The sequence below is a fragment of the Ailuropoda melanoleuca genome, chromosome 12 (assembly GCF_002007445.2).
Source record: "Ailuropoda melanoleuca isolate Jingjing chromosome 12, ASM200744v2, whole genome shotgun sequence".
NCBI classification, from domain to species: Eukaryota; Metazoa; Chordata; class Mammalia; order Carnivora; family Ursidae; genus Ailuropoda; species Ailuropoda melanoleuca.
The window spans coordinates 23,145,919-23,168,821 of record NC_048229.1 but is presented as its reverse complement, the minus strand read 5'-3'; the positions used below and the strand labels follow the sequence as shown (position 1 = coordinate 23,168,821).

The window sequence follows — 22,903 nt, the reverse complement described above, 5'->3', positions numbered from 1 at the left end:
GCTCAATAGATGTTTATTGAGTGAGTGAATGGCATATGAATATCTGTACACACATGTGATGAACACAGAATATATATAGTAATATGTTGTGTGTCATTACAATGTGTATATCACTATTACCGTAGTTACAGATTAACATGGGCGTGTGATATATCTATTAGTGGGTTTCTGCTGTATGCATTACTATCTGAATAGTTTCCTATCCTAATTTCTCCTCCAACTTCGTCAAGTCTCTAAAGAGAGAGAATAACAGAGAAGACCAGCTTTACACTTGGCCTCAAAATGCAATGCTGTTTGCATATGGCAGTCCCCATTCAAGCTCAAGCAATGTTAGCTACATGTCTTGGGAGTGGGAGATGGCCCCAGACTCCCAGACTGAAGAGTGGGCGCATCCCTTGTGCCCCCCTTCTCCTTGTGGACCTCCTCTGTGTCTCCGGAGCAGTCTCTGGCTGGGGTCTTGTTTGGTCTGCCCCAGGGATAGTTTGGGGCATCACAAGCATTCCCCTAATGACTTGGTCTCTGCAATCAGCAAACTCTATTTGCTTTTCAAGTTGAAGCAGAAAAGGTTAGCTGATTGCTGATTGCACAGACTCTGGATTTCCCCAGTCTGTCTCCTTGGGGTGCTCCCACTGGACCTGATCTGAGTCCCCTGGGCCCCGTCCTTGGTCCATATACCCTCCTCTAGGAATGGTTTTCTTGCTCACAACTCTCCTCGCTCTGTCTAACTAACTCCTCCCCTATGATGCCCTTGGTTGCATCCACATCTTTCCTCTGCGGGGCACTGAAAAACATTTGGAGCCAGAGTCCTTATTCGCCTGTGACCTTGGCAAACCTCAGGAAGGCACTGCTCCCCATGCTAGTTGTTCCTCATTCTCCTCTGAAAAATTGACATGGTAGCAACGTTGGCCAAGCCTTTGCTCTCTGGAGGTCAGAGAGGTTGAGTAACTTGCTACAGGTCACACAGCCAGTAAGGGGCAGAGCTGGGATTCGAACCAGGTACCCTGGCTCTAGAGGCTGCTCTGTCTTTCACAATATTACAGATTTGACTCATCTCAGCTCCCGCTTTCCTCTGCCCCTCTGCTTCGTCCCAGCCCAGAGCCATCCATCCCTGAGACGCAGTGCCTGTCCCCGGTGGCCCTGTCCTCAGCCCACCAGGAGGCTCCATGAGGGTTAAGACTTCAGGCCCTGGTTGCTGCCTCTGCATGACATTGCATGGGCATTGCTCCCCAGGCACAACTGGAAGGGGACATCAGTGTTCTTGTGTCATCCCTGGGCTCAGGAGACCTAAAGAGCTGTCCCCCGAGAACCCAGGACCTGGCCGTGCATCTGAGCTCTGTGCTCTCCCGGCCACATGACTTCACACGGGCCATTCTGCTGCTCCGCTCCCGCTTTTTTCAGCTCCAAAATAAACATTCACCCCATGCCTAAAACGGCCCAGACGTGGACTTCGGCTAGCATCCCCACGTCTTACAAAGACACAGGTGCTCCGTCTCCTGGGAGACCGTGGTTGATTCTGTCGCCCTAGGAAGGAGCTGAGCTCAGACAAGTGCTCCTCTGAGCTGTCGGGGACTTTGCACCCGGCCATTTTTCTAGGAGTCTTTAGGAACTGACATGCCAGCATCCAGAGGCAAGCGCCTCCCCAGCCATCCCCTGGTGTGTGTGATTTCCTGTGACAGTCCACTGGCCTCCTGCCCGGGGGCCCCTGCCACGGACCGGCTCTCACCTTGTCAGCACCAAGATGGGGATTTCACAGCTGGCAACTTCAATCAGCGACAGCGCACTGGCAGCCCCTCGTCACCCCCCTGCCCCTCTCCACGCTGCTGCTTCTCAGCTCCACTCTGCTCTTAGCCTTCTCAGTCTTTGCTCTCCCTCGCTCTCTCTCTCTCTCTGTAAAATGGGAAAACCTCAAAATCAGATGAAAGGCACAGACCCACAATACCACCAATAGACAAGCCGCTCTGCAAAGGAGAGCCTGTGCGTGTCCCTGTAATGTGCCCTGGTCCTCCCTGACTTTCACTGGGGGGTGTGCACACCCAGGAAGATCACTGGCAAGACCGGACTTTAAATCCAGGCTCTGCACGTTACCGCCCTGAATGACTTCACTGGCCTCCACGTCTTCCTCTGCAACAGAAAGAAAACAATCCCAGGCTCAGAGAGGGGCTGTAAACTGTTTCAGGTTGCACAGCTAGGGAGTTAAATGGGCAGCCGGGAAGAGTGCTTAGATCTGGCCCTAGATCTTTCTATTTTTACCCTTCCGCACTTTCAGCAGTTGGTATATCTGTGTTCCTTCAAGCAACAGTAAACAGGGGTGCCTGGGTGGCTCAGTCGGTTAAGCATCTGACCCTTGATCTCAGCCCCGGTCTCGATCTCAGGGTCATGAATTCTGCTGAGCATGGAGCCTACTTTAAAAAAAATAAAAATAAATAAAACAATAGTCAACAAGTAATCCCTACATAATTAGAACGGCTTAAAAGAAAAATTGTATCCATAACCCCCTCCCCCAATCCATTCATCCTCATCTATAAATATCACCGGCTTCCTAAGTGTTTTTCCGACTGGATGTGTGTTATTTGCAGATAGATAGGGGCATGATAGTCCCTGTTCTATTCCGTTTGCTTAACAGTATTCCACAGAAACATTCCACGCTGCTGCAATCCTTACTTCAAATGTTAATGCCTGCCTAATGGCATCGAAGAGACATGCTGTGATCCCCCTAACTAGTCCCAGTTGTTGGATGATGAGGCTGCTTTCAGCTTTTCTCTGTCCTCAATCCCACAGCTCCAAGCATCCTCGGTACAGAATTTACTAGGCCTTTTGACTGATTCCCTGTAGGATTAATTCCCAGCAGGCGGGATTCTAGGTTTAAGCAGAGGGGTCTCAGCCTCGGCACTATGGACATTTGGGTGAGGTCATTCTCTGTAGAAGGGGCCGCCTTGTGCATTGTAGGATGCCCAGCGTGTCCCTGCCTCTACCGGCTAATGCCAGTAGCACACTCACCCCCAACAAACTGTGACAATAAAAATGTCTCTAGGCATTGCTCAGTGTCCCCTAGGCTGGGGAGCGGGGTGGGGGGGCGCTGGCAAAATCACTCTTAGTTGACAATCATTGTGATGAAGGGTAGGGGGGATGACATAGGCTGCCAATAGAAATCAGAGGTTTTCCAAGGTCTGGACAGAATCTGATTAGGGCAGGATCAGAGGGAAGAGGGGTGAACCCTCAGAGGGTAGTAAGAGGCACCAAGCTGGAGAGCCAGCACGGCTATTAAGCCTTTGCTTCCCCGGGCCTCAGTTTCTCATCTGCAAAACGGGAGCAACAATAGTGACCCATAGCAAGGTCATCAGGGTAAGACACTCGACAGAGTGCCAAGCGCAGAAAGATCTCAGTACATGGCAGCGGTGTCCGCTTGCTCTGGGAGGAACCCCTCTGGCTTATCCATCTTTGCTTCTGCTGCCTCTGGGGGTGCAGAGTTGGGGGATTTGGCATGGCAGAGGTAACAGGGAACCATTCTTGTCTGCCTCTCCCCACCTAACTGATCTCCTGTTCCAGATCCATCCTTGAGGCAGCCGCAGCTTCCAGAACCAGCCTCCGAGACTGTTCTGGGAAGCAGGAATTGGTCCATACATTCACTCATCCACCCAGGGTGTCCCACCAGTGCAAAGTGGGTGGTGCACGTTCCAAGCATGGCTCTGGGGTCGGACACATGGGGCTGAGACCCTCAGTGTGGGTGAGTGGGCTCTGTCTGTGGGCCATGCCCTCATTGGCCCCCAAAGCATCCATGTCCTCTATAAAATTTGAAGCATCTGTCGGAGGGTCCATAAGCCCATCTATACAGAGAGGATACCTCAAGGGGTCCCTGCTACGTACTAGGTGCTCAGCAAACACTAGGCTCGGTGTCTCCTCCCCAGAAGCTCTGGCAGGTGGGTGGGTTCTTGTCCAAGGCCAATGTGTGCTTGTGGTCTCTGTCTCCAGGAGAAGTACGTGGAGGAGCTCGCGGCGGTGAGACAGACCCTCCAGACAGACCTGGAGACATCCATCCGGCGGATTGCTGACCTGCAGGCAGCCTTAGAGGAGGTGGCATCCAGCGACAGTGACACGGAGAGGTAACCTACAGGGCCCAGGTGTGGCTGGGTGCAGCAAGGGGATTCTGCCCTGGAGCATTCTAGGGTCTTTGGTAGACAGAACTTCCACTCTCAGTTCTGGGGGCCGCATCTGCAGGGAGACCCGGATGTGTTTAGTGGTAGGAGGGAGACCTGGCTGGCTTGTGTGAGGAGGGACAGGATGTTAGCTTCCCCTCTGGGGTTAGCATCTCCTTTAGCATCTCCTAAAAGCACCTAGCCTAGCTCTCCAAGCCTTCGGAGAGGCAATCGGGGGAGTGCTTGCAAAGTGGGCTGCAGACTGTGTTTATGGGCTAGTTTCATGTCCAGTCTGGACCCAATTCCCTTACATGCAAAGTGGACATAATACTTTGGACCAACCCCATCAAACTGCTCTGTTTTGACTACTTTGGATATGCAGATCGACCTTTCATGTACCCACCCACTGCCTACCTCGTAGGGGTGTTGGTGAGAGTCAAATGAGGTACCAGATGGACACCACTCAGAACAGCGCCAGGAGTGCACACGGGCTGTCGGGTGTAAGCCGTGTTTGTGCGCATAACGGCCGTCTCTTCTCAGAGGCAACAGCTGATTCAGAGATGCAAGATTAGACAGCTGGTGATGGGCCAGACCGCTCAAATTCAATGTCAGGGCTTCTCTCCTTTCTCAGGAGACAGGTTGCTTCCTACCATCTCCACTCAAGTCTCAAGCTGCCACAGGCCATCGGTGGGCTCACCTGGAGGGAATTCGAGGTGTCCCAGGTGGGCACATGGGCCCGGGCTGTCTGGCCCCTCCAGATGGCCTATAGCATCCTGTTCCCAAGAGCTGCCTTTGTAACCTTGGCATGTTACTTCTCTGGAAACCACAGCTGCCTGTCTGGCTGCAGTTCCTCTGCCCCCATCCCAGCCTGTGCCACAAAGCCTGGGCAGCAGGGAGAGGCATTTTCTTTGCATTGCTTTGGTAAGAAACAGGGTGCCTTAACCTAGCCTTCCGATGCGGCCCCCTCCCTACACACACCAGCATGGGCTGCATCGGCCATCACTCCCTCTTGGTCTTTGTCTCTGCACGGGATAATTCGTGTTGCAGCCGGAACAATCCAATATCAGACCATGAGTGCAACCCTCTCCACTTCCACGAGGACCCTGAGAGAGGCGCAAGGTCACACAGCACATTAGCATCGTGCACCGGGTGAGAACCCAGGGCTGCTGAGTGTCCTACCCTAGACCTTTGCCTGTCACACCTCCTTTATAGGGTGAAGCCAGGGGCCAGCTGCTGACCTACAGGAGGCATGGGTGGGAGATGGGTGGTGAAGGAAATAGTGATGCAAGTCAGCTGTGGTTTAGCCTGTGGGAAGAATGGGTAGAGCTGACCATACCTGGTCAAGGAAAAAAAAACCCAGAAGGGAAACACACCAACCTTCTAATGCTGATGGAAGGCATTACTGCTGACCTAAATTTTTGTTTTCTTCAAGCTTATCTGTATATTCTAAAATTTCTGCAATGAGCATACATGCACAGTCCTAGCTATACCAGGGTTCTCTTTAGATTTCTCTCATATAAGTTACGGACTTTATTTTTTTAATATTTTTAAAGATTATTTATTTATTTTATATATAGAGAGAGCAGGGTGAACGGGCAGGGGGAGAGGGAGAGACTCTTTTAGCGGACTCTGCGCTAAGGGTTGAGCCCAATGAGGGCCTTGATCTTGTGACCCCGAGCTGAAACCAGAGTCCGTCGCTTAACCGACTGAACCACCCAGGTGCCCTTAAGTTACGGACTTTAAATACACTTGATTTTAGAATGTGAGCACATCCTTTCCTTGATGCAGTTCTCGGCTGCTCATAAGCTGCTCAGAGATGTATGACCTCAAACTTTCCCACTGTTCGTGCTCAGTGTCAGCCAGAGAGAGACCCCGTGGGCTCTCCATGTCCTTGCCTCCAAATAAAGGGCTTCATCTAAGAAATCTCAGTTTGTGCAAAAATAGCTTCCACGCACAATTCCAAGTATCGCCACCAAGCCCTGTTAATTCGCACAGCCGCCAAATTTTGGCGAAATGGAAAATGCTGGAGTTGTACCTGCTTCGTGGCTCATGATTACATTTAGAACGTCCCATGCACCGCCCTCTCTGCAGTCTTATTAGTGTCCTGACGGAACTCACGTCTGTAATTATAAACCCTGTTGTCTCTATTACCCACTTGATGCTGGGGCTGGCTCTTCCATGAATAAAGACATTAGAATAAAGAATGAATGGTTGTATATACTAGGTTTTTTTTTTACCAATGAGCAAAACTTCGCAACCATTTTTATTTGCATAGCCAGAGATTGCTTTTCTTTTTTTTTTCTTTTCCTTTTTCTTTTTTCTTTTCCTTTTTTTTTTTTAGAGAAACAGCGCAAGCTGAGGGGGGAGGGGCAGAGGGAGCAGGAGAGAGAGCAACTTAAGCAGGCTCCATGCTCAGCATGGAGCCTGATGCAGGGTTCAATCCCAGGACCCTGATATCATGACCTGAGCTGAAACCAAGAGTCAGATGCTTAACCAACTGAGCTACCCAGGTGTGCAGCTTTTCTTTTCTTTTTTCTCCCCAAGTTCTTATTTTAATTCCAGTATCATTAACATACAGTGTTATACTAGTTTCTGGCGTACAGTACAGTGATTCAACAATTCTATACATTCTTCAGTGCCCGTCATGATAAGTGTATCGTAATCCCTATTTCACCCATCCCCCCACCCACCTCCCCTCTGGTAGCCATCGGTTTGTTCTCTCGAGTTAAGCGTCTGTTTCTTGGTTCGCCTCTCTCTCTTCTTTTTTCCCTTTGCTCATTTGTTTTGATTATTCAATTTCACATATGAGTGAGATCACATGGTGTTTGTCTTTCTCTGACTGACTTAGTTCACTTAGCGTAATACTCTCTAGCTCCATCCATGTCATACAGATGGCAAGATTTCATTCTTTTTGATGGCTGAGTAATAGTCCATCATATATATATATATATATATATATATATATATACACACACAAAATATCCACATATATATACCACATTTCTATACTACATATCCTATATATAATATATATTAACTGGGCTATATTGATGGACACTTGGGGTTACTTCGAAAATTTGGCAATTGTAGATAATGCCGCCGTACACATAGGGGTGCGTGTATCCCTTCGAATTAGTGTTTTCATATTCTTTGGGTAAATACCCAGTAGAGAGATTACTGGATCATAGGGTAGTTCTATTCTTAATTTTTTGAGAACACTCCATACCGTTTCCCACGGTGGCTGCACTGACAGTGCGTGAGGCTTCCTTTTTCTCCACATCTTCGCCAACACTCGTTTCTTGTGCTTTTGGTTTTAGCCACTGTGACCGGTGTGGCGATAGCTCCTGGCGGTCTTGCTTTGCATTTCCCTGATGCCGAGCGATGTGGAACATTTTTCATGTGTCTGTTGGCCATCTGCGTGTCTTCTTTGGAGAAATATCTGTTCATGTCTTCTGCCCACTTTTCAATGGAGTCTTTGTTTTGGGGGTGTTCCGATTGCTTTTCTAATACATGAAAGTTATCAGTGAAATAAACGAAAGTTATAGAAGTAACAAAGGAAGGAAAAGGCAGAGGACCTGTGCTTGGACGTGTGGGTAGAGGCTGGTCAGAAGGTGTGACAGAAGCAGGGGGTACCTTCTTGCCTGGGAAGTCAGACCCCGGTGGGTGAGGTCACAGAGGGTCACAGGCATCTCTCCAGTCTCAGCTTCCAGGAGGTGCTCTCGAGCCGTAAAGGGACCCTGCCCTCCCCCTCACCTCAATAAGCGATACCTTTATCTCTTTCCACTCGTGCATACCCATCCAGCTTTTCTGAGCTCCAGATCCTGGGCCCCCCGGAATCCCCTCTGTACCCCAGATGCCTGTCTGCAATTTCATGATCTTCTGTCTCAGCAGGACTTGGTCCTGACTCTCTGCCCTGTAACTTGGATTTGAAAGAGACGCAGAACCAAGATTTCACCCATAGCACCGGAATAGGGGGGAGACCAGGGGGACAATGGCCCACAAAGAAGTCTCGATACCTTTCAAAGAATTGATCTTGCACAAACCTTGTTCTCTGGTCACGCTGCAATTAAAACGATTATCAGCAACAAAAGGAAACCCATGCCTTGCCGGCCGCAGAGGCGCCGTCCCGAGCAGAGCCCCAGCTCCTGCCCCCAGTACCCGCCTGTCCTCGTCCCCATCCTGACGGTTTCCTGCTTAATTGACTCATCACCTGGGGTACGTCCGCGTTTTGGATGGGGGCCCGAGGGATTTGGCGCGGCACCTCTCCAAACTGAGCTCTCAATTAGGATTCACACCCACCCTGGGGGGAGAGAGACAGTGTGTGTGCATGCGGTGCTTCTGCTGGAGGTAAGGTTCTTTAAGAGACTCGTTCAAATTATGAAAAGTCACATTTCCCCATGTTGGGAATTAGATCCGAGCGTAACAGGCCTTCCAGGCTGGAAACGCGGTTACGTGCTCGGAAAGCCAGGTGGCCCGTGCGGCGGCATTTAAACGCATGCCATTCTGCACTCAGGCTCTCTGTTGTGCCTTAGATGGCGGAGTCGACCTTAGCAGATTCATGGGGAAATGCTTTAAGCTGGTCCCCCGGGGGCCCAGAGCGTGCTCATTACTCATGGAGGGAGGGATGCGTCAGCTGACAGCCCCATTTATTCCTGGCCCGGGGTCAGCCGCTGCTTGGCCTGTCACCTTCCTGGGGTTTTGGGGTAGGGGGGAGGTATGGAGAGATGGACGGATGACCTCTGCCTCTTAGGTCAACTGAGAGTTGTCAGTTCCAGCTGGCCTTGGGCAGAGACGAATGTTCTAGAAAGGTGTCTTCTGTGGCTGTGTTTCGTGTAAGTTGTATGTTTCTCAACATACTTCCTTTTAACTGGGCTAAAATTAGGCTGCGGTAGGATAAGTAGGAAGATGCGGCTGTCACCACAGGTGACAGCTGCCACAGAGGGCATCATTCTGAGTTGATTTATTTGTCAGTGGGCCCCGGCCCCGGCCAGACTGTACAGCTTCCTGTTACATAGGAGGGCAGGCTTTGGAACTGCTCACATTCCTTTTCCTAAAACTCCCTCACCTTCTAATTTGCACCCCCTGAGCTCCACCCCCCACTTGAGTAATAAGCATGCCCTAGACCTGGGGGGACAGCTTAAAGCATCTCTCCGTTATTCTGACAAGGTCGGTGCCCCATTCGAAATGACAAAACAGAACCCTGGTGCAGGATAGCACACGTTTAAATGACACCCCAGAAGCCATCTGGCTTTCCAAGTGTCCTTCTAGCTTGGGAGGCCTGGATACCCAGATAATGGGGTTCACGGGGAGTCAGGGGTCCAATCCAGTTTACCTACTCCTGCCTTATGGGAAATGATGGTAATTGGGATGAGAGGTACTCTGCTGAAGACCGACTTAGTACCAGGCCATGCAACCCACTTGTTTAACAGATGTTGTGCTCACAACTCTTGAAGTTGGTACCCATTTTATGGGCAAGGACACTGAAGTCTGAGAAGTCGAGGAGCTGGCTTGGGCTCACCCAGCGAGTGATGGGGCCGGGATGGGCTCCAGGCTGACCCCACCTCCCACACTTCCAGTGAGCAGGCTCTGCTGTCATGTCCCACATACCCCTTCTCTCCCCTTTCTCATGTCAAGATCTTCGTTCTCCGCCAAGTAACTGGCCTGTCATGCTGCTGCATGTATGTCGGTCACCGTGACAGGGGGCCAGTATATTCTTGTGTTACTTCCCAGGCAACGTGTGCATTTAGACTGGAATTGTCTGACAAAGACTCACGTTAAAAAAAAATACAACAGAAGACGTCTAATTAATTACCTTGCCTGTCAGCAGGCCCCTGTCCACCAATGCCTGACACAATTTCTCTAAGAGCCACATGCATCAAAGGAGAGAGAAGGACCACTGATAGGTCAGGAGACAGGGTTCTGTCCTGGCTGCACCACCGAATAGATCTGGACCAGGTCATCTGTCCTCCCTGGGCCTCTGCTGGCCCAGCCAACGCGTTAAAATCCTCATCATCGCCCTCATCATTATCAAAATTCACCTTCCATGTTTTGTTTTTAGTATTTTATTTATTTATTTATTTGGGAGTAAGAGAGAAAGAGAGAGAGAGAGCATGAGTGCGGTGAGGGACAGAGAGAGAAGCAGGCTCTCCGCCAAGCAGGGGGCTTAATGTGGGGCTTGATCCCAGGACTCTGGGATCATGACCTGAGCCAAAGGCAGATGCTTAACCGACGGAGCCACCCAGGCATCCCCTTCACCGTCCATGTTACGACAGGAGGTGACAGTAAAAAGTAGGCAAACATGGAGATCGCAGCCCAGAGACTATTTCTTCATAGGGTTAAATGACCAGTGGATTTTAAATTCCCTCTTACGTGGAACCCCCCCCCCTTTTTTTTTATACCAGCACAAACTCCTATAGAAAATTCTAGCTTAGGAAGGAGTGCAGAGATGAAGGTTCAGGGTCAAGCCTCCCTGTTTGGTCTCTCTGCCTGACCCCTTGGAAGCCCCTGTGGGGTCTCCCAGAACACAAGGCCTCCACAGACCATGGTGTACAAACTCTGGTATCCACCAGGACCAATAATGTGTGACTTGTAAAAAGTCACTCTGGTGGGGATGTCTACCAATGAGTCTCCAGACCCCACAGAACAAAATCCCTGCTTCTGCCTGAAAGCCTTTCCCCTCCCCCTACTCCCAAGCTGTAGACCACCACAGGGTGAAGCTGTTAAGCGTCTTCTGCAATTTCTCAGACCATAAGGTGTGATGTGGTTTCCAGAAGCCCTGCTCAACCAGCCTCTTTATTTTAAACATACTGTTGTTTCGTTGAGACCTTCAAAGATGGCGGGGGGTGTGGGGCGCAGGCCGGACACCACCCTTGGCCTGGGTGGTAATTGATCAGAAGTTGACAAGCAGAATGCCCAGCGGACCTTGACTTTAATGTCAGCCGTTCCGTGAAAATTCAGTGACATGGGTTCACAGGCGAAAGCAACCAGTGCACAGATTAAAATGTCTATAAAAATGTAGGATTATTTTCAATAAGCATCCATACCAGTATCTTTTTATTTCTCATGCCTGGTTCTTTTCCAGAGTCATGGGCTTGGAAGGTAATTGTAAGGATTGCTGATAATCTTATGCTCTTACAAGATAGCTTCTTAAGATTCTAGGCCACTTTTTTTTTTCCCCACATGGTGATAAAGGGTATAATCGTTGATACAGCAGTGATGGGTCACGCCTGCTGCCTGCTTATTTCTCATTAAAAAAATACTGGCTTGGAAAACCCAGTGCTTTCTGTGAAGGCAGAAAGCAGTGCTGAGATTAGCTATTGGAATAGTCAGAGTCTGGCAGGAGCCCGAGGCACATCCCAACGGAGAGGGACTAATAAAGGGACTATTTCCGAAGATATGGGCGCCGTGTGGGGAAGCATCAGGGCTGACAGAGCACCCAGGAGCTCGTAGACGTGCCTGGGAGCATACAGAGAGGGCTGCTGGGCTGGAGGAGCTCTGGTTTTTGGTTTAGGGCTGGAGCCAATGCCAGGAGAAGCAGTAGGGAAAGTTCTAAGAGAATAAATACTCCAGCTTCCTCTCTTCCTTCCACCGCTCCTCCCCCGGCCATCCAAGTTCCCTACTGGCCACACCCGAGGGAAGGCCACGGGGCAGGGAGCCCATGGATGTGGCCCATAGAGGTCAGCCTCCGGGGCACACATACAAGGTGGACAGCAGGAAGTGGGTGGGAAGGAACCGAGAGAAGACATCTCCAAGTGAAGGCTTTAGTCTGGGGTGAGGGGAGAACCCTTTCAGAAAGGGACTGAAATTTAAATGCTGACTTCAGCCATGGGGCTCCCACTCATGGAATCAGCAAGGGTGACTAGTGGTCACAAATTAACACACCAGCATGGGCTTTGATTAGTGATCTTGTCCTATAAAGACTTTCCTGGGCTGGGCTCCATAAAGATCATTGTTCAATCAAATGAAGTATGTCAGGGAGTTCGCCTGGCTGCCCAGCAGAGAGAGAGCTTGTCTCCTGCAGAGCTCAAGGCAAGTTGCCTTAGGATTCTGGAGATGTTAGGCTGCCTGGATGCCCTCTAGGATCCTTGAGCACAATCTCTTTTAATCCAGAGTCCTGGAATCCTGAGGTGGGAAATGGACCTGAAGCACTGCCCCCCAACATGCCCCAAATTCCGCCCCTGCTGCAGCTAGCCTTTGCCCACCCTCCCAGCCAGTGGCCATGAGGAAACTTGTCCTGGGTATAACTAAGCCTCTTTACTATGACACACCACGTACAACTCAAGGGGGCCACAGGTGTCTTCAGATTTTGTTTTATTTTTTTTTTCTTTCCATCAACATTCTAGAAGATTTAACCTTATTCCCTGGAACCCCTCTGCTTCTGAGGGATCTTGTCTACCACATCCTTAGCTTCTCTGGCCAGCTGGAACCAGTGTCCTTAGCCTGGGGTCTGTGCAGCAATAGTTCAAGGGAGGGGGTGTCCATGCCTGAGGTCTAGATGATTCTGTGAACTCTCAAACATCGGGTTAACATGTGAGTCAGTGTTTGTGTATTCAGACAAGCAGGAGTGGAAGTTCTATAGTCTCTATAAAAGATTCTCAGAAATAAGCTCCAGGACTCCCGCTTTAAGGACAAGTACACCCTTGCCAGTGTGTATGATCAGCACGCATCTAAGCTGGATGGGGCCTCAGCTCACTGACCCAAACTCCTGCAGTTCACAGATGGGGAAACTGAGATCCCTGGCAGGGAGGTGGCAGGCAGGGCCACCCAGCGAGGCCTCTAGGATTTGGTTGCCTTTTCCCTCTGTCTCTTATTCTGTCCGCAAGCCTCGCCCAGCAGGGCCATAGAAAGACTCAGGTCTCTAAGAGGGTCAGAGTTTGATCTATTCACATGGACCGCTTCAGTTCACAAAGTGGTGTTTTCAGTAGTTTCTTAAAAGCTGCATCAATGCTTTGTACATAGATCTCCAAGAAGATTCAGGCTCACTCACCAGAGACACTTTTGTCCTGTGGCGGGGCTTTTTAAAAAATTGGCGCTATAGCAAATTGTCACAACTTTAGTGTCTTAAACCAACACAGATTTTATTTTCTTAGAGATCTGTCGATTAGAAGCCCAGCGAGGGTCTCCCCGGCCTAATCAAGGTGTCAGAGGGCTGTGTTCCTTCTGGAGACTCTAGGGGAGAATGCATTTCCTTCCCTTCTCCTATTGGTAGAGGGTACTAACACACCTTGGCTTGCAATACTCCCATCATCAGAGGCGGCTGCAGGGACCTAAGGACCTTGGGATTGAGGATTAGGACATTGACATCTCTGGGGTTCACTATTCTTCCTTCCCTAGGGTCATTCACAAAAGCTGCTTTTGTGACACTGCAGAGGTCACAGCAAACTTGTCTTAGAAAGGCTAGGTAGTATGTTAGGCTTTGGGGGCCCTGTGATCTTTCTCGCAACTGCTCTGCTACCGTAGAAAAAAAGCGATCATGGGCAAAATGGAAATGAGTCAGTGCGACTGTGTTTTAATAAAAGTTTATTTATAAAAAACATTCGTAGGTTGGATTTGGCCCATGGCTGAAGTTCACTGAATTCACAAAGCCTTGTCAGAGAGAACTTCTGGTCTGGCCTGAGCCCTGGGGCCAAAGGGATGGATAAGACGTGTTCTTGATTCATGAGGCGCTCTTGCGGTCCTGGTGGGGACAGACAGGTGTGACTAGAAGCCCCGAGACTGACCGGCCCTTAAGGGTAGGGACCAAGGATCCTCAGGTACACCCCTCGAAGAAGCGACCACATTTTCTAAGGAAGGAATTCCCTTGATTCCACATGAAGAATAAAGCTGGGAGGCCCTGGCCTGTGAACCCAGGATTCAAATGAGATCTTAGGCGTCTGAGGTCATGGTTTGTCTGTCTGCACCCGCACACTGGGCAACCACCTTCCGGTTAAGAGGATGAGATGGATAGCTCTTACAAACCTGGGATTCAATGCTGCGTGACCTCGAACGAGGGTGCCAGTTACCTTGTTCACTAAATGGACCTACGAGGGACGGTTAGATGGGATCGCGTGGAAAGCATATTTGTTGAATGAAGGGATTCTCCCTCCATTATAGCTACTATGGTAATTAGTCTCGGAGTTTCCCAGAATGCCCTGGAAAGCTGGCCTCCTGCCCTCTTGTCTGATTCGCTAACACTCACAACGAACGTAAAACAAACGCACAGCTCGTTACAGTAATGACGCTGTTACTAATAGCAGTACCAGTTGTCCTAAAGCAAGAGCAGTGATAGTGGTTGTTGCCTTTTAAGCAACACTATTTTTTTGTCAAGAACCATGCTGAGATCTTGATAGGGGTTATCTCGCTTCCCAGGAAGCATCTGCTCCGCCACTCAGCCCCATTCGTAACCACATTTTACAAAGGAGCACGGGAGGGTCGGAGAAGGCGAGGGATTGCCTGAGCTCACACAGCAGCGAGGGTTGGAAGTGGGACTCAAACCCAAGTTGGTCTGACACCAAAGACCACGTTCTTCCCCTGGCAGCCCAAGGATGACAGGCTCTTTCTTGTGTCTCCTTCTAGTGTCCAGACAGCAGTGGACTGCAGCAGTGGCAGAAAAGAGATGTAAGTTAACCCCAAGGAGAACACTGAGCGGTTGACATTGAAGCCAAGAACCAGCCCTTGGCTCTCTGGGTCCAGTCTGCAGAGGGAACGTCCACGCCCACTTGGAGAAATACTAGCAGTGCCCATGATCGCTCGGTCTCCAAGGTCATAACACATGGCACTGGGGACATGGCATTGAGCAGAGCAACTTATTTTAGACAGAAGGAAGCCCATGACTTATCATGCCACCGTCCCCTCGAATGCCTTCAGTGGTTCCCTATTGCCTCAGAATAGACTTTTTCGACTGATATTTGAGCCCCACACATATCTGACCATTATTTCCCTCTCTACCCAGAACTCCTCCTTTCCAAATCATCCATACCCTGCCCTTTTCCAACCTCCATACTTACATGTATGCTGCTTTGTCCCGCTCAAATTCCTTTGTCCAGGCCCTATATGATCAAGCCCCAATCTTTAGACAAGTTATGATTCAACTATCCTTACTTAATGCCTTCCCTTATGCCTCCAAGAAGCAAATCAATGCTCCTTCCTTGTTCTCCTACTTTCTGTCCCTCTCTATGGCATTGATACTTTTCTCCTTTATTTTGTGGTTATGGAGTCTTGAGGACAGGGTCAATGTTGGGTTCATGTTTATAGCTCCTTCCCATGGTGCCCACCATAGAGTATTCTATAAACAAGCAAATGAATTTACAGAGAGACACAAATATAGATAGATAGAGATACAGATACAGATATTGATATAGATATCAATATCAATATAGATACCAATAGATATAGTTGAGTGAGTATATAAACCAGAAAATGAAATAATCATTGAGTACTCACATCTATGACAGGCCCACACAAGGCCTAATTTCAGAATTAGGGGACATAAAAGTAAAGTCTTTGTCTACAAAGACATTCTGGTTAAGGCAGGCAGACGGTTAAGACCTTCACTCTTGACATATTCCGTGGACATATCATTGCGTATAAAATTCAGTGCCAAATTTTACTCTAAAATCAGGGTTGCCTCAACATCTGTATTAGAGTATTTACCTCCCCAAAGAAGAGCAGCGGTTAGTGGCATGGGCACTGGAATCAGAGAGACCAGGGTTTGCCCCCAACTTCATCACTAAGTGGGTGACCTTGGCATGAACCAAGGTGGCCTCCTCAAATCCCATTACTCTCATCTATATAATGGGGACAGCACTGGCCCCCATCTCTCAGGGATGGTGCTGTGAGCACTGACTGAAGTTATACATGTACAATGCTTAGCGTACGCCTGGCTTATGCTTAGGGGTGAATATCTAGTTATTACTGTTACTGTGGTTGTCACTGTGCTGACAGCATCCTGTCTTCTGGTTCTAGAGATAACATCTCCGTCCTCAGCTCCCAGCCAGAGGGCAGTCTGCAGTCCTGGCTGAGTTGTAGTCTGTCCCTGGCCACAGATACCATGAGAACCCCCTCTCGACAGTCGGCCAGCAGCAGCCACATCCTCAGCTCCAGGTAAGAGTACGTCCCTGCTGCCTCTGGATGGCCGATAGCTTGACGGATCTCATACTTTGAAGGTTGTTGTTCACATCTTCCGTTTTCTCCAGCCAAGGCCAGGACAAGCATGGCCTTGGACAGTGTGAGCTATGACCCTGCCACTTCTTAGCTGAACGACTTTAGGCAGGTCAGTTATCTTCTCCAAGCCTTCATTTCCTCATGCGTGCAATAGGAAACATAATTCTGTTTACTGCTCCAGGGATTTAATACAGCCCTTCCTAAAGCATGGTTTTCCAGATGATTTTTAAATAGCATGTGATGAACATTTTTTAAATAACTGTGGATTTATTATAGTTGCCTTCTATCTCAAGCAAGACCTACTTGTCTTCCATGTATAGATAGTTCTGGATTTAAATTTTTCTTTGGTAAGCATATTCACTTAAGCATGTCTGTATTTTGGGTTTTTTTTTAATGGAGAATCAGTATCGAGACAGTGAGGCTGGATGATTTCTCCCTCAGAGATTTTAGCTTTGTTCTGAATGTCAAGGTTTTCTATTTTCCGCACTATGGAGGGAGAAGGATTCAGTTACAGCCTGAGACGAAACTCTTGCAAATCTGTAGGATTGCCAACAATAGGTTCCTCTGACAACCAGGCCTTGGGAGCCACTCTTGCTTTAGGACTTAAATCCACCTTCGCTCCTGTTTTTCAGCCAGCTTCATTTCTCTCAGCTCATTTGGTTTTCCTTTTCAAGGGCGGCCCTCTTGTAATTAGGAGCTAATGGCCATAAATCAGAAATTATGGATTAAGCAGATGCGTAATTAAGATGAAATGCACACTGCTTTTGTGATAACAGAGGAACCAATGTGATAAAATAGAAAAGTCCCAGACTCAAAGAACAAACGCAGACAACCCCTTCCTGACTTGAAATGTGCTTGCTCTGAAGGGGGGGGGTGCGTCTCTTCAAAAAGAAGGGGGTGGAAGTTCACGCTAACCTTTTGGGCATAGTCAGCAAATGGCAAATGTCTGACGCATGCCTGCAGATAATCTTAGGCGCAAAATTTGACGTCGAAAATATCAAAGAGAGGCTCCAAGGGTGGGGATGCATCTGGGGCGTTAATTAAAGCAAGATTATCTGATTACTGCGCTTAATTAAACACAAAGGCCTGTCTGGAGAAAGAGCCACCTCTTCTGTGAACCCCAGAGGATGAGGAATTTTTCTCTCCCGATAAATACATACCCCTATTTTTCCCCGTCAGCCGGGGTAGAAGGCAGCAGAAACAGCAATGGCAGCGGCCACAGGAGGATGGGAATGCTCATTAACATAATATCTGAGTTTTGTAATTAACAACTGGACAGGCATACCTCGCTGTATTGTGTTCACAGTTTTGCACCATCAGATAGCACGTATCTTACCAATTGGAGGTTTGTCAAGCAAGTTGATCGATTGGTGTCATTTATCCAACAGCATTTGCTCTGTGTCTCTGTGTTGCATTTTGGTAATTCTTTCTTCTTTCTATTATATTTGTTATGGTGATCGGTGATCTTTGATATTACTATCGTAATTATTCTGGGGCACCACGGGTAACACGTCCATATAAGATGGTGAACTTAATCAGTAAATGTTGCGTGTATTCTGATTGCTCCGTTGACCAGCCGTTCCCCCATCTCTCTCCCTCTCCTCGAGCCTCCCTGTTCCCCGAGACATAACAATATTGAAATGAGGCCCATTCATAACCTTACAGTGGCCTCTAAGTGTCCAAGGGAATGGAAAAGTCACACGTCTCTCAGTTTTAATCAAAAGCTAGGCATGATTCAGCGTAGCGAGGAAGGCACGTCAAAAGCTCCAAGGGGCTAAAACCTGGGCCTCTTGTGCCAAACACTTAGGCATATGGTGGACACAAAGGAAGAGATCTCGAAGGAAATGACAAGTGCTACTTGGCGAACACATGAATGCTAAGGAAAGAAAACAGCCTTCTTGTGGATCTGGAGAGAGTGTGCATGGTCTGGATGGAAGCTCAAACCTGGCACAACAGTCCCTGAAGCCAGAGCTGAGCCCAGAGCAAGGCCCTAACTGCCTTCCATTCTGCGAAGGCTGAGAGAGGGGAGGCGGCTGCAGAAGGAACATCTGAAGCTAGCCGAGGTTGGCTCACAAGGTCTAAGGAAAGAAGCCATCCCCATAACACAGAAGTGCAAGGCGAGGCAGCAGGTGCTCACGCAGAAGTGGCAATGAGTTCTCCAGAAGAGCCAGCCAAGCTCATCCATGAAGGTGGCTGCACTCAACAATGATTTTCAGTGTTGACGTAAGAGCCTGCTATCGGAGAACTTTCATAGCTGCAGAGGAGAAGTCAGTGCCTGGCCTCCAGGCTGCAAAGGACAGGCTGACTCTCTTGTGAGGGGCTAATGCAGCTGGTGTCTCTGAGTGGAAGCCAGTGCTCACTTACCGTTCTGAAAATCCTAGGGCCCCGAAGCATGACGCTAAATTGACTCTGTCCGTGCTCCGTAAACGCAATGACAAAGCCCGATGACAGCACAGTTTACTGAATTTGTTTACGACACAGTTCACTAAATATCTGTTTACAACACAGTTTACTGAATATCTGAGGCCCACAGTTGAGACCTGCTGCTCAAGAAAAAGAAAGATGCCTTTCAGAATATCACTGCTCATTGGCCATGCACCTGGTCACCCGAAAGCTCGGACGGAGTGGAGATGTAGGAGATGAATGTTGTTTTCATGCCTGTGAACACAACATCCATTCCATAGCCCATGAACCAAGAAGTCATTTCAACTTTCAGGCCTTATTATTTAAGAAATCCATCTGAAAGGCTAGAGCTGCTGTAAATAGTGCATCCTCTGATGGGTCTGGGCAAAGTAAACTGGAAACCTTCTGGAAAGCGTTCACCATTCTAGATAGCATTAAGAATATTCCTGATTCACGGGAGAGGTCAAAACAGCACTGCTAACAGAGCGTGGAAGAGGTTGATTCCAACCTTCACGGAAGACTTGGAGAGGGTTCAAGACTTCAGTGGAGGAAGTAGCTGCAGATGGGGTGGGAACAGCAAGAGAACTAGAATTAGACGTGGAGCCTGAAGATGGGACTGAATTGCTAGAAACTCGTGATAAAACTTGAACCGATGAGGAATTGCTTCTCGTGGACGAGCAAAGGAGGCGGTGTCTGGAGATGGAAGTTTCCTCCTGGTGAGGACTCTGTGAAGACTGTTGACACGACGGCAGAGCATTCAGAACGTCCCACGCACTTGGTCGATAAAGCAGCAGCAGGGCTCGAGAGGACAGACTCCAATCTTGAAAGAAGTTCTGCTGTGGGGAAAATGCTATCCGACACCATCATCGCCTGCTACAGAGAAGTCGTTTGTGAAAGGGAGAGTCCATTGACGTGACAAACGTCGTGTTGTCTTATTTTAAGAAACTGACGTAGCCTCCCCATCCTTCAGTGACCACCCCCTGATCGGTCAGCAGCCATCAGCATGGAGGCGAGACCTTCCACCGGCAAAAAGAGGTTGACTCGCTGAGAGCTCAGACAATGGTTAGCATTACTAGCAATAAAGTATTTTTTAAGAAAGATATGTACTTAATTATGCTTTTTAGAGACAATGCTATTGCCCATTTAATAGAATACAGTATAGTGCAGACATAACTTTAATGTGCAACTGGAAAGCCGAGAAATGAATTTGACTTGCTTTGTTGAGATGCTTTATCGCAGCGGTCTGGAACCGAACCCGAAAATCTCCGAGGCATGCCTGTGGGAGCGTGCGTGATAAGGATCCTTAGCCCTTCGGTTACGTCCTAAGTTGTTCGTCACCCCTTTGAGTGGGAGACGGGAGGCTGCAGGGATTTGGGTACGTGGGCTGAGCTCACAGCACGTGAATTCCAACCCTCCATTTGCTCCCTTGCAACAGTGAGATTTGGAGCAAGATTTCTTAACTTCTCGTCTGTGTTTCTTTGTGAATAAACCTGGGTTGATGTCAGGTTAATGAGATGACACAAATGTGTCTTCATTCAGAGCCCCTGGCACCTAGAAGGAGCTCAAGAAAATTAGCTTTATTAGCGTTGGTATCTACTTGGTACCCAGAGAAACCCCAGGAGACAGACGTGGTCCCACGTGATGGAACAGGAATCCGAGGCCCACAGCTGATTCAAGCACAGACGGCCTAACCCTGTTCTTAGAGCCGTGCCTCAAGCAGAGTCTGTCCTTGGCATCCCCAGACAGCCCTATCCAGAGCCTAGCCCCGCTTTCCTTCTCCCGTTCCAAGTCCTTGGGCTTGGCCCAGCACAGCTCAGAGCAGGGGTGCCTGCACCAAGGACAAGTGATGCAGCCAGGAGGCAAGGAGGGACCATAAATTCCTTGTCTATTTTCTTTAGGTCTACATCCCTGGGGCTGGCATACAGTTGGTGCTCAATAAATGTTGAGGGGGCACCCAGGTGGCTCAGTCAGTTAAGCATGCAACTAGATTTTGGCTCAGGTCATGATCTCAGGGTCATGAGATCAAGCCCTGCACTGGGTTCCTGGGTGTGGAGCCTGCTTGAGATTCTCTCTCTCCTTCTCCCTCTGCCCCAACCCCCCCAACTCACACACGCACAACCTCTCTCTCTCTCTCAAAAAAATAAATAAATAAAATAAATAGTAAATGATTGTTGAGAATAGCTAACCATAACATCAAGGCTGGAGCAGACATATTAACCCTACTTGGTCCTATCTCAGCCCGGACTGTGACTCACAGAGGGTCAGTAACTGATTGACGTCCCATAGCAGATAAGTAATAGAGCCAGTCTTCAGATTCGAATTCAGATTTGAATCCCTCCAAAGCCTGTATTTGTATTTCCTACACTACCATGGTTCTCTGACATTTAGCAGGGGGAGGGTGGTGCAGGTCACTCACCTGTAAAAATTACTGGCAACAACCACTCTTAATATTAAAATTGCATAAGGATTATCATTCAACACTCAGCATCGAACCAAAAAATGCCTACTGAGTGTCATATCCCATGGCAGTAAGCCCTGAAATTTCTGAGCACTGTCCTTGGAACACGTTTGCAATGTAAAGAGTCAAGAACTTCTGAGTTAGAAGGAACCTCTGGGATTATCTGACCCACTTTGTTCCTTATGCAGATGGGGAATGTAGAGGTCTGCGGAGAGAAGTATCTTACCCAAACTTATAGTGAAGTCCAGGCTTAGGCCTCAGGTGCCTTCCAGCTCTTTCTAACTGCACAAGTAATCTATGAATTCTTCCTCCCTTCGAGAACTTAAAATATAACAGAAAAGGCTAAAATCCTCTTTTTTTGGAGAGAGCGAGAGAGAGTACACACGTGTGCAAGAAAGGGGTGGAGGAGGGGGAGGGGCAGAGAGAGAGAGAAGAAGAGAGAATTGAAAGCAGACTCCACGCCCAGCACAGAGCCTGACATGGGGCTCGATCTCATGACCCTGAGATCATGACTTGAGCCAAAATCAAGAACTCAGGTGGCCCAAAGCTAAAATCCTCTTAACAACACCCCCAATCGCAGCTCCCTTCCCAAAGTTATCCACCACCTTCAGTTCAGGGCACCCCCTTCCACATCTTTCTCCATGGATTTTTAAACATGTATGTACCTGTAACAAATATAGAACATATTTGTGGGCTTTTAAAAGATGTAAATGATACGACGCTCCATGATGTGCCTTACACACTACAAAAATTCTTACTATGTGCTTCTTTCCCTCTACAATATATTGTGGCGATCTTTCCTTACTGGCCTAGGTCGGTCTCATTTTTTTCAAGTCCTGCAAAAGATCTTCACATCATGCGGTTTATTTCATTAAAGTCTTCTTTCCCTTTCAGCTGTTTTCCAGGTATTTGCTCTGAGCCTGTAAGCCTTTAAAACACACACACGCACTCTTACGCATGTGGGCAAATGATTTGGTGGGTCCAAGGGCGTTTGCGTTAAACTTGACTGGATGCTACCAGATTGTCCCTGTGTCCTTTCTGCTAGCAGATTGGACAGTAGGAGAGGACGACACACCTATATCCCCAGCCCCGTGCTACCTGGCACCTCGTAGGGCTTAATAAATGAGTCTCTTGGACATTCTGAATTTGACTGAGAAAGAAGGTCACTTTAAAAACAGAAGAGAGAGAGAAAGCAGTCTTCTGCCAAAAAAAATAAAGCATTCCCTGCATTATTTATAAGGGGCCGTCAACCCAAGAGAAATACACCTAAAGCCTTATGATTTACAGTCCAGGAACCATGCAGCTGCCGCTGATAAATGCAAGAGCTTCTGGAGATGGGGACACTAAATTACCTTCGCGGCCCCCAGAGAAGAAGTTTATGGGCTTGGCAGTGGCAGTCACACTTGGCTTAGGAATCTCTCCTAACCTCTGGCTGCAGGTGGTATCAGGGCCGTCCGGGGACGGGTACGCGCACCTCGGCCCCCGCCGTGTGCCTGGCCTCTCTGCCTCTGCCCTTCCTGGCCCAGTGTGAAAGTGGGGGGCCTCTCCCCACTTCCTTCTTTTTTTTTTTTTAAAGATTTTATTTTATTTATTTGACAGAGATAGAGACAGCCAGCGAGAGAGGGAACACACAGGGGGAGTGGGAGAGGAAGAAGCAGGCTCACAGCAGAGGAGCCTGACGTGGGGCTCGATCCCATAATGCCGGGATCACGCCCTGAGCCGAAGGCAGACGCTTAACCGCTGTGCCACCCAGGCGCCCCTCCCCACT

General features: G+C 48.7%; 1 protein-coding gene across 1 annotated transcript in view; it reads left to right on the top strand.

The window, feature by feature from the left end:
* The window catches only part of MYO18B (myosin XVIIIB), a 246,829-nt gene that overhangs the window by 199,736 nt on the left and 24,190 nt on the right, over positions 1-22,903 (top strand). The window contains exons 39-41 of the mRNA XM_034638624.1: positions 3,970-4,100; positions 14,688-14,729; positions 16,077-16,214. Coding sequence (XP_034494515.1) covers positions 3,970-4,100; positions 14,688-14,729; positions 16,077-16,214 — 311 coding nt within the window. The remainder of the gene's footprint in view (positions 1-3,969; positions 4,101-14,687; positions 14,730-16,076; positions 16,215-22,903) is intronic.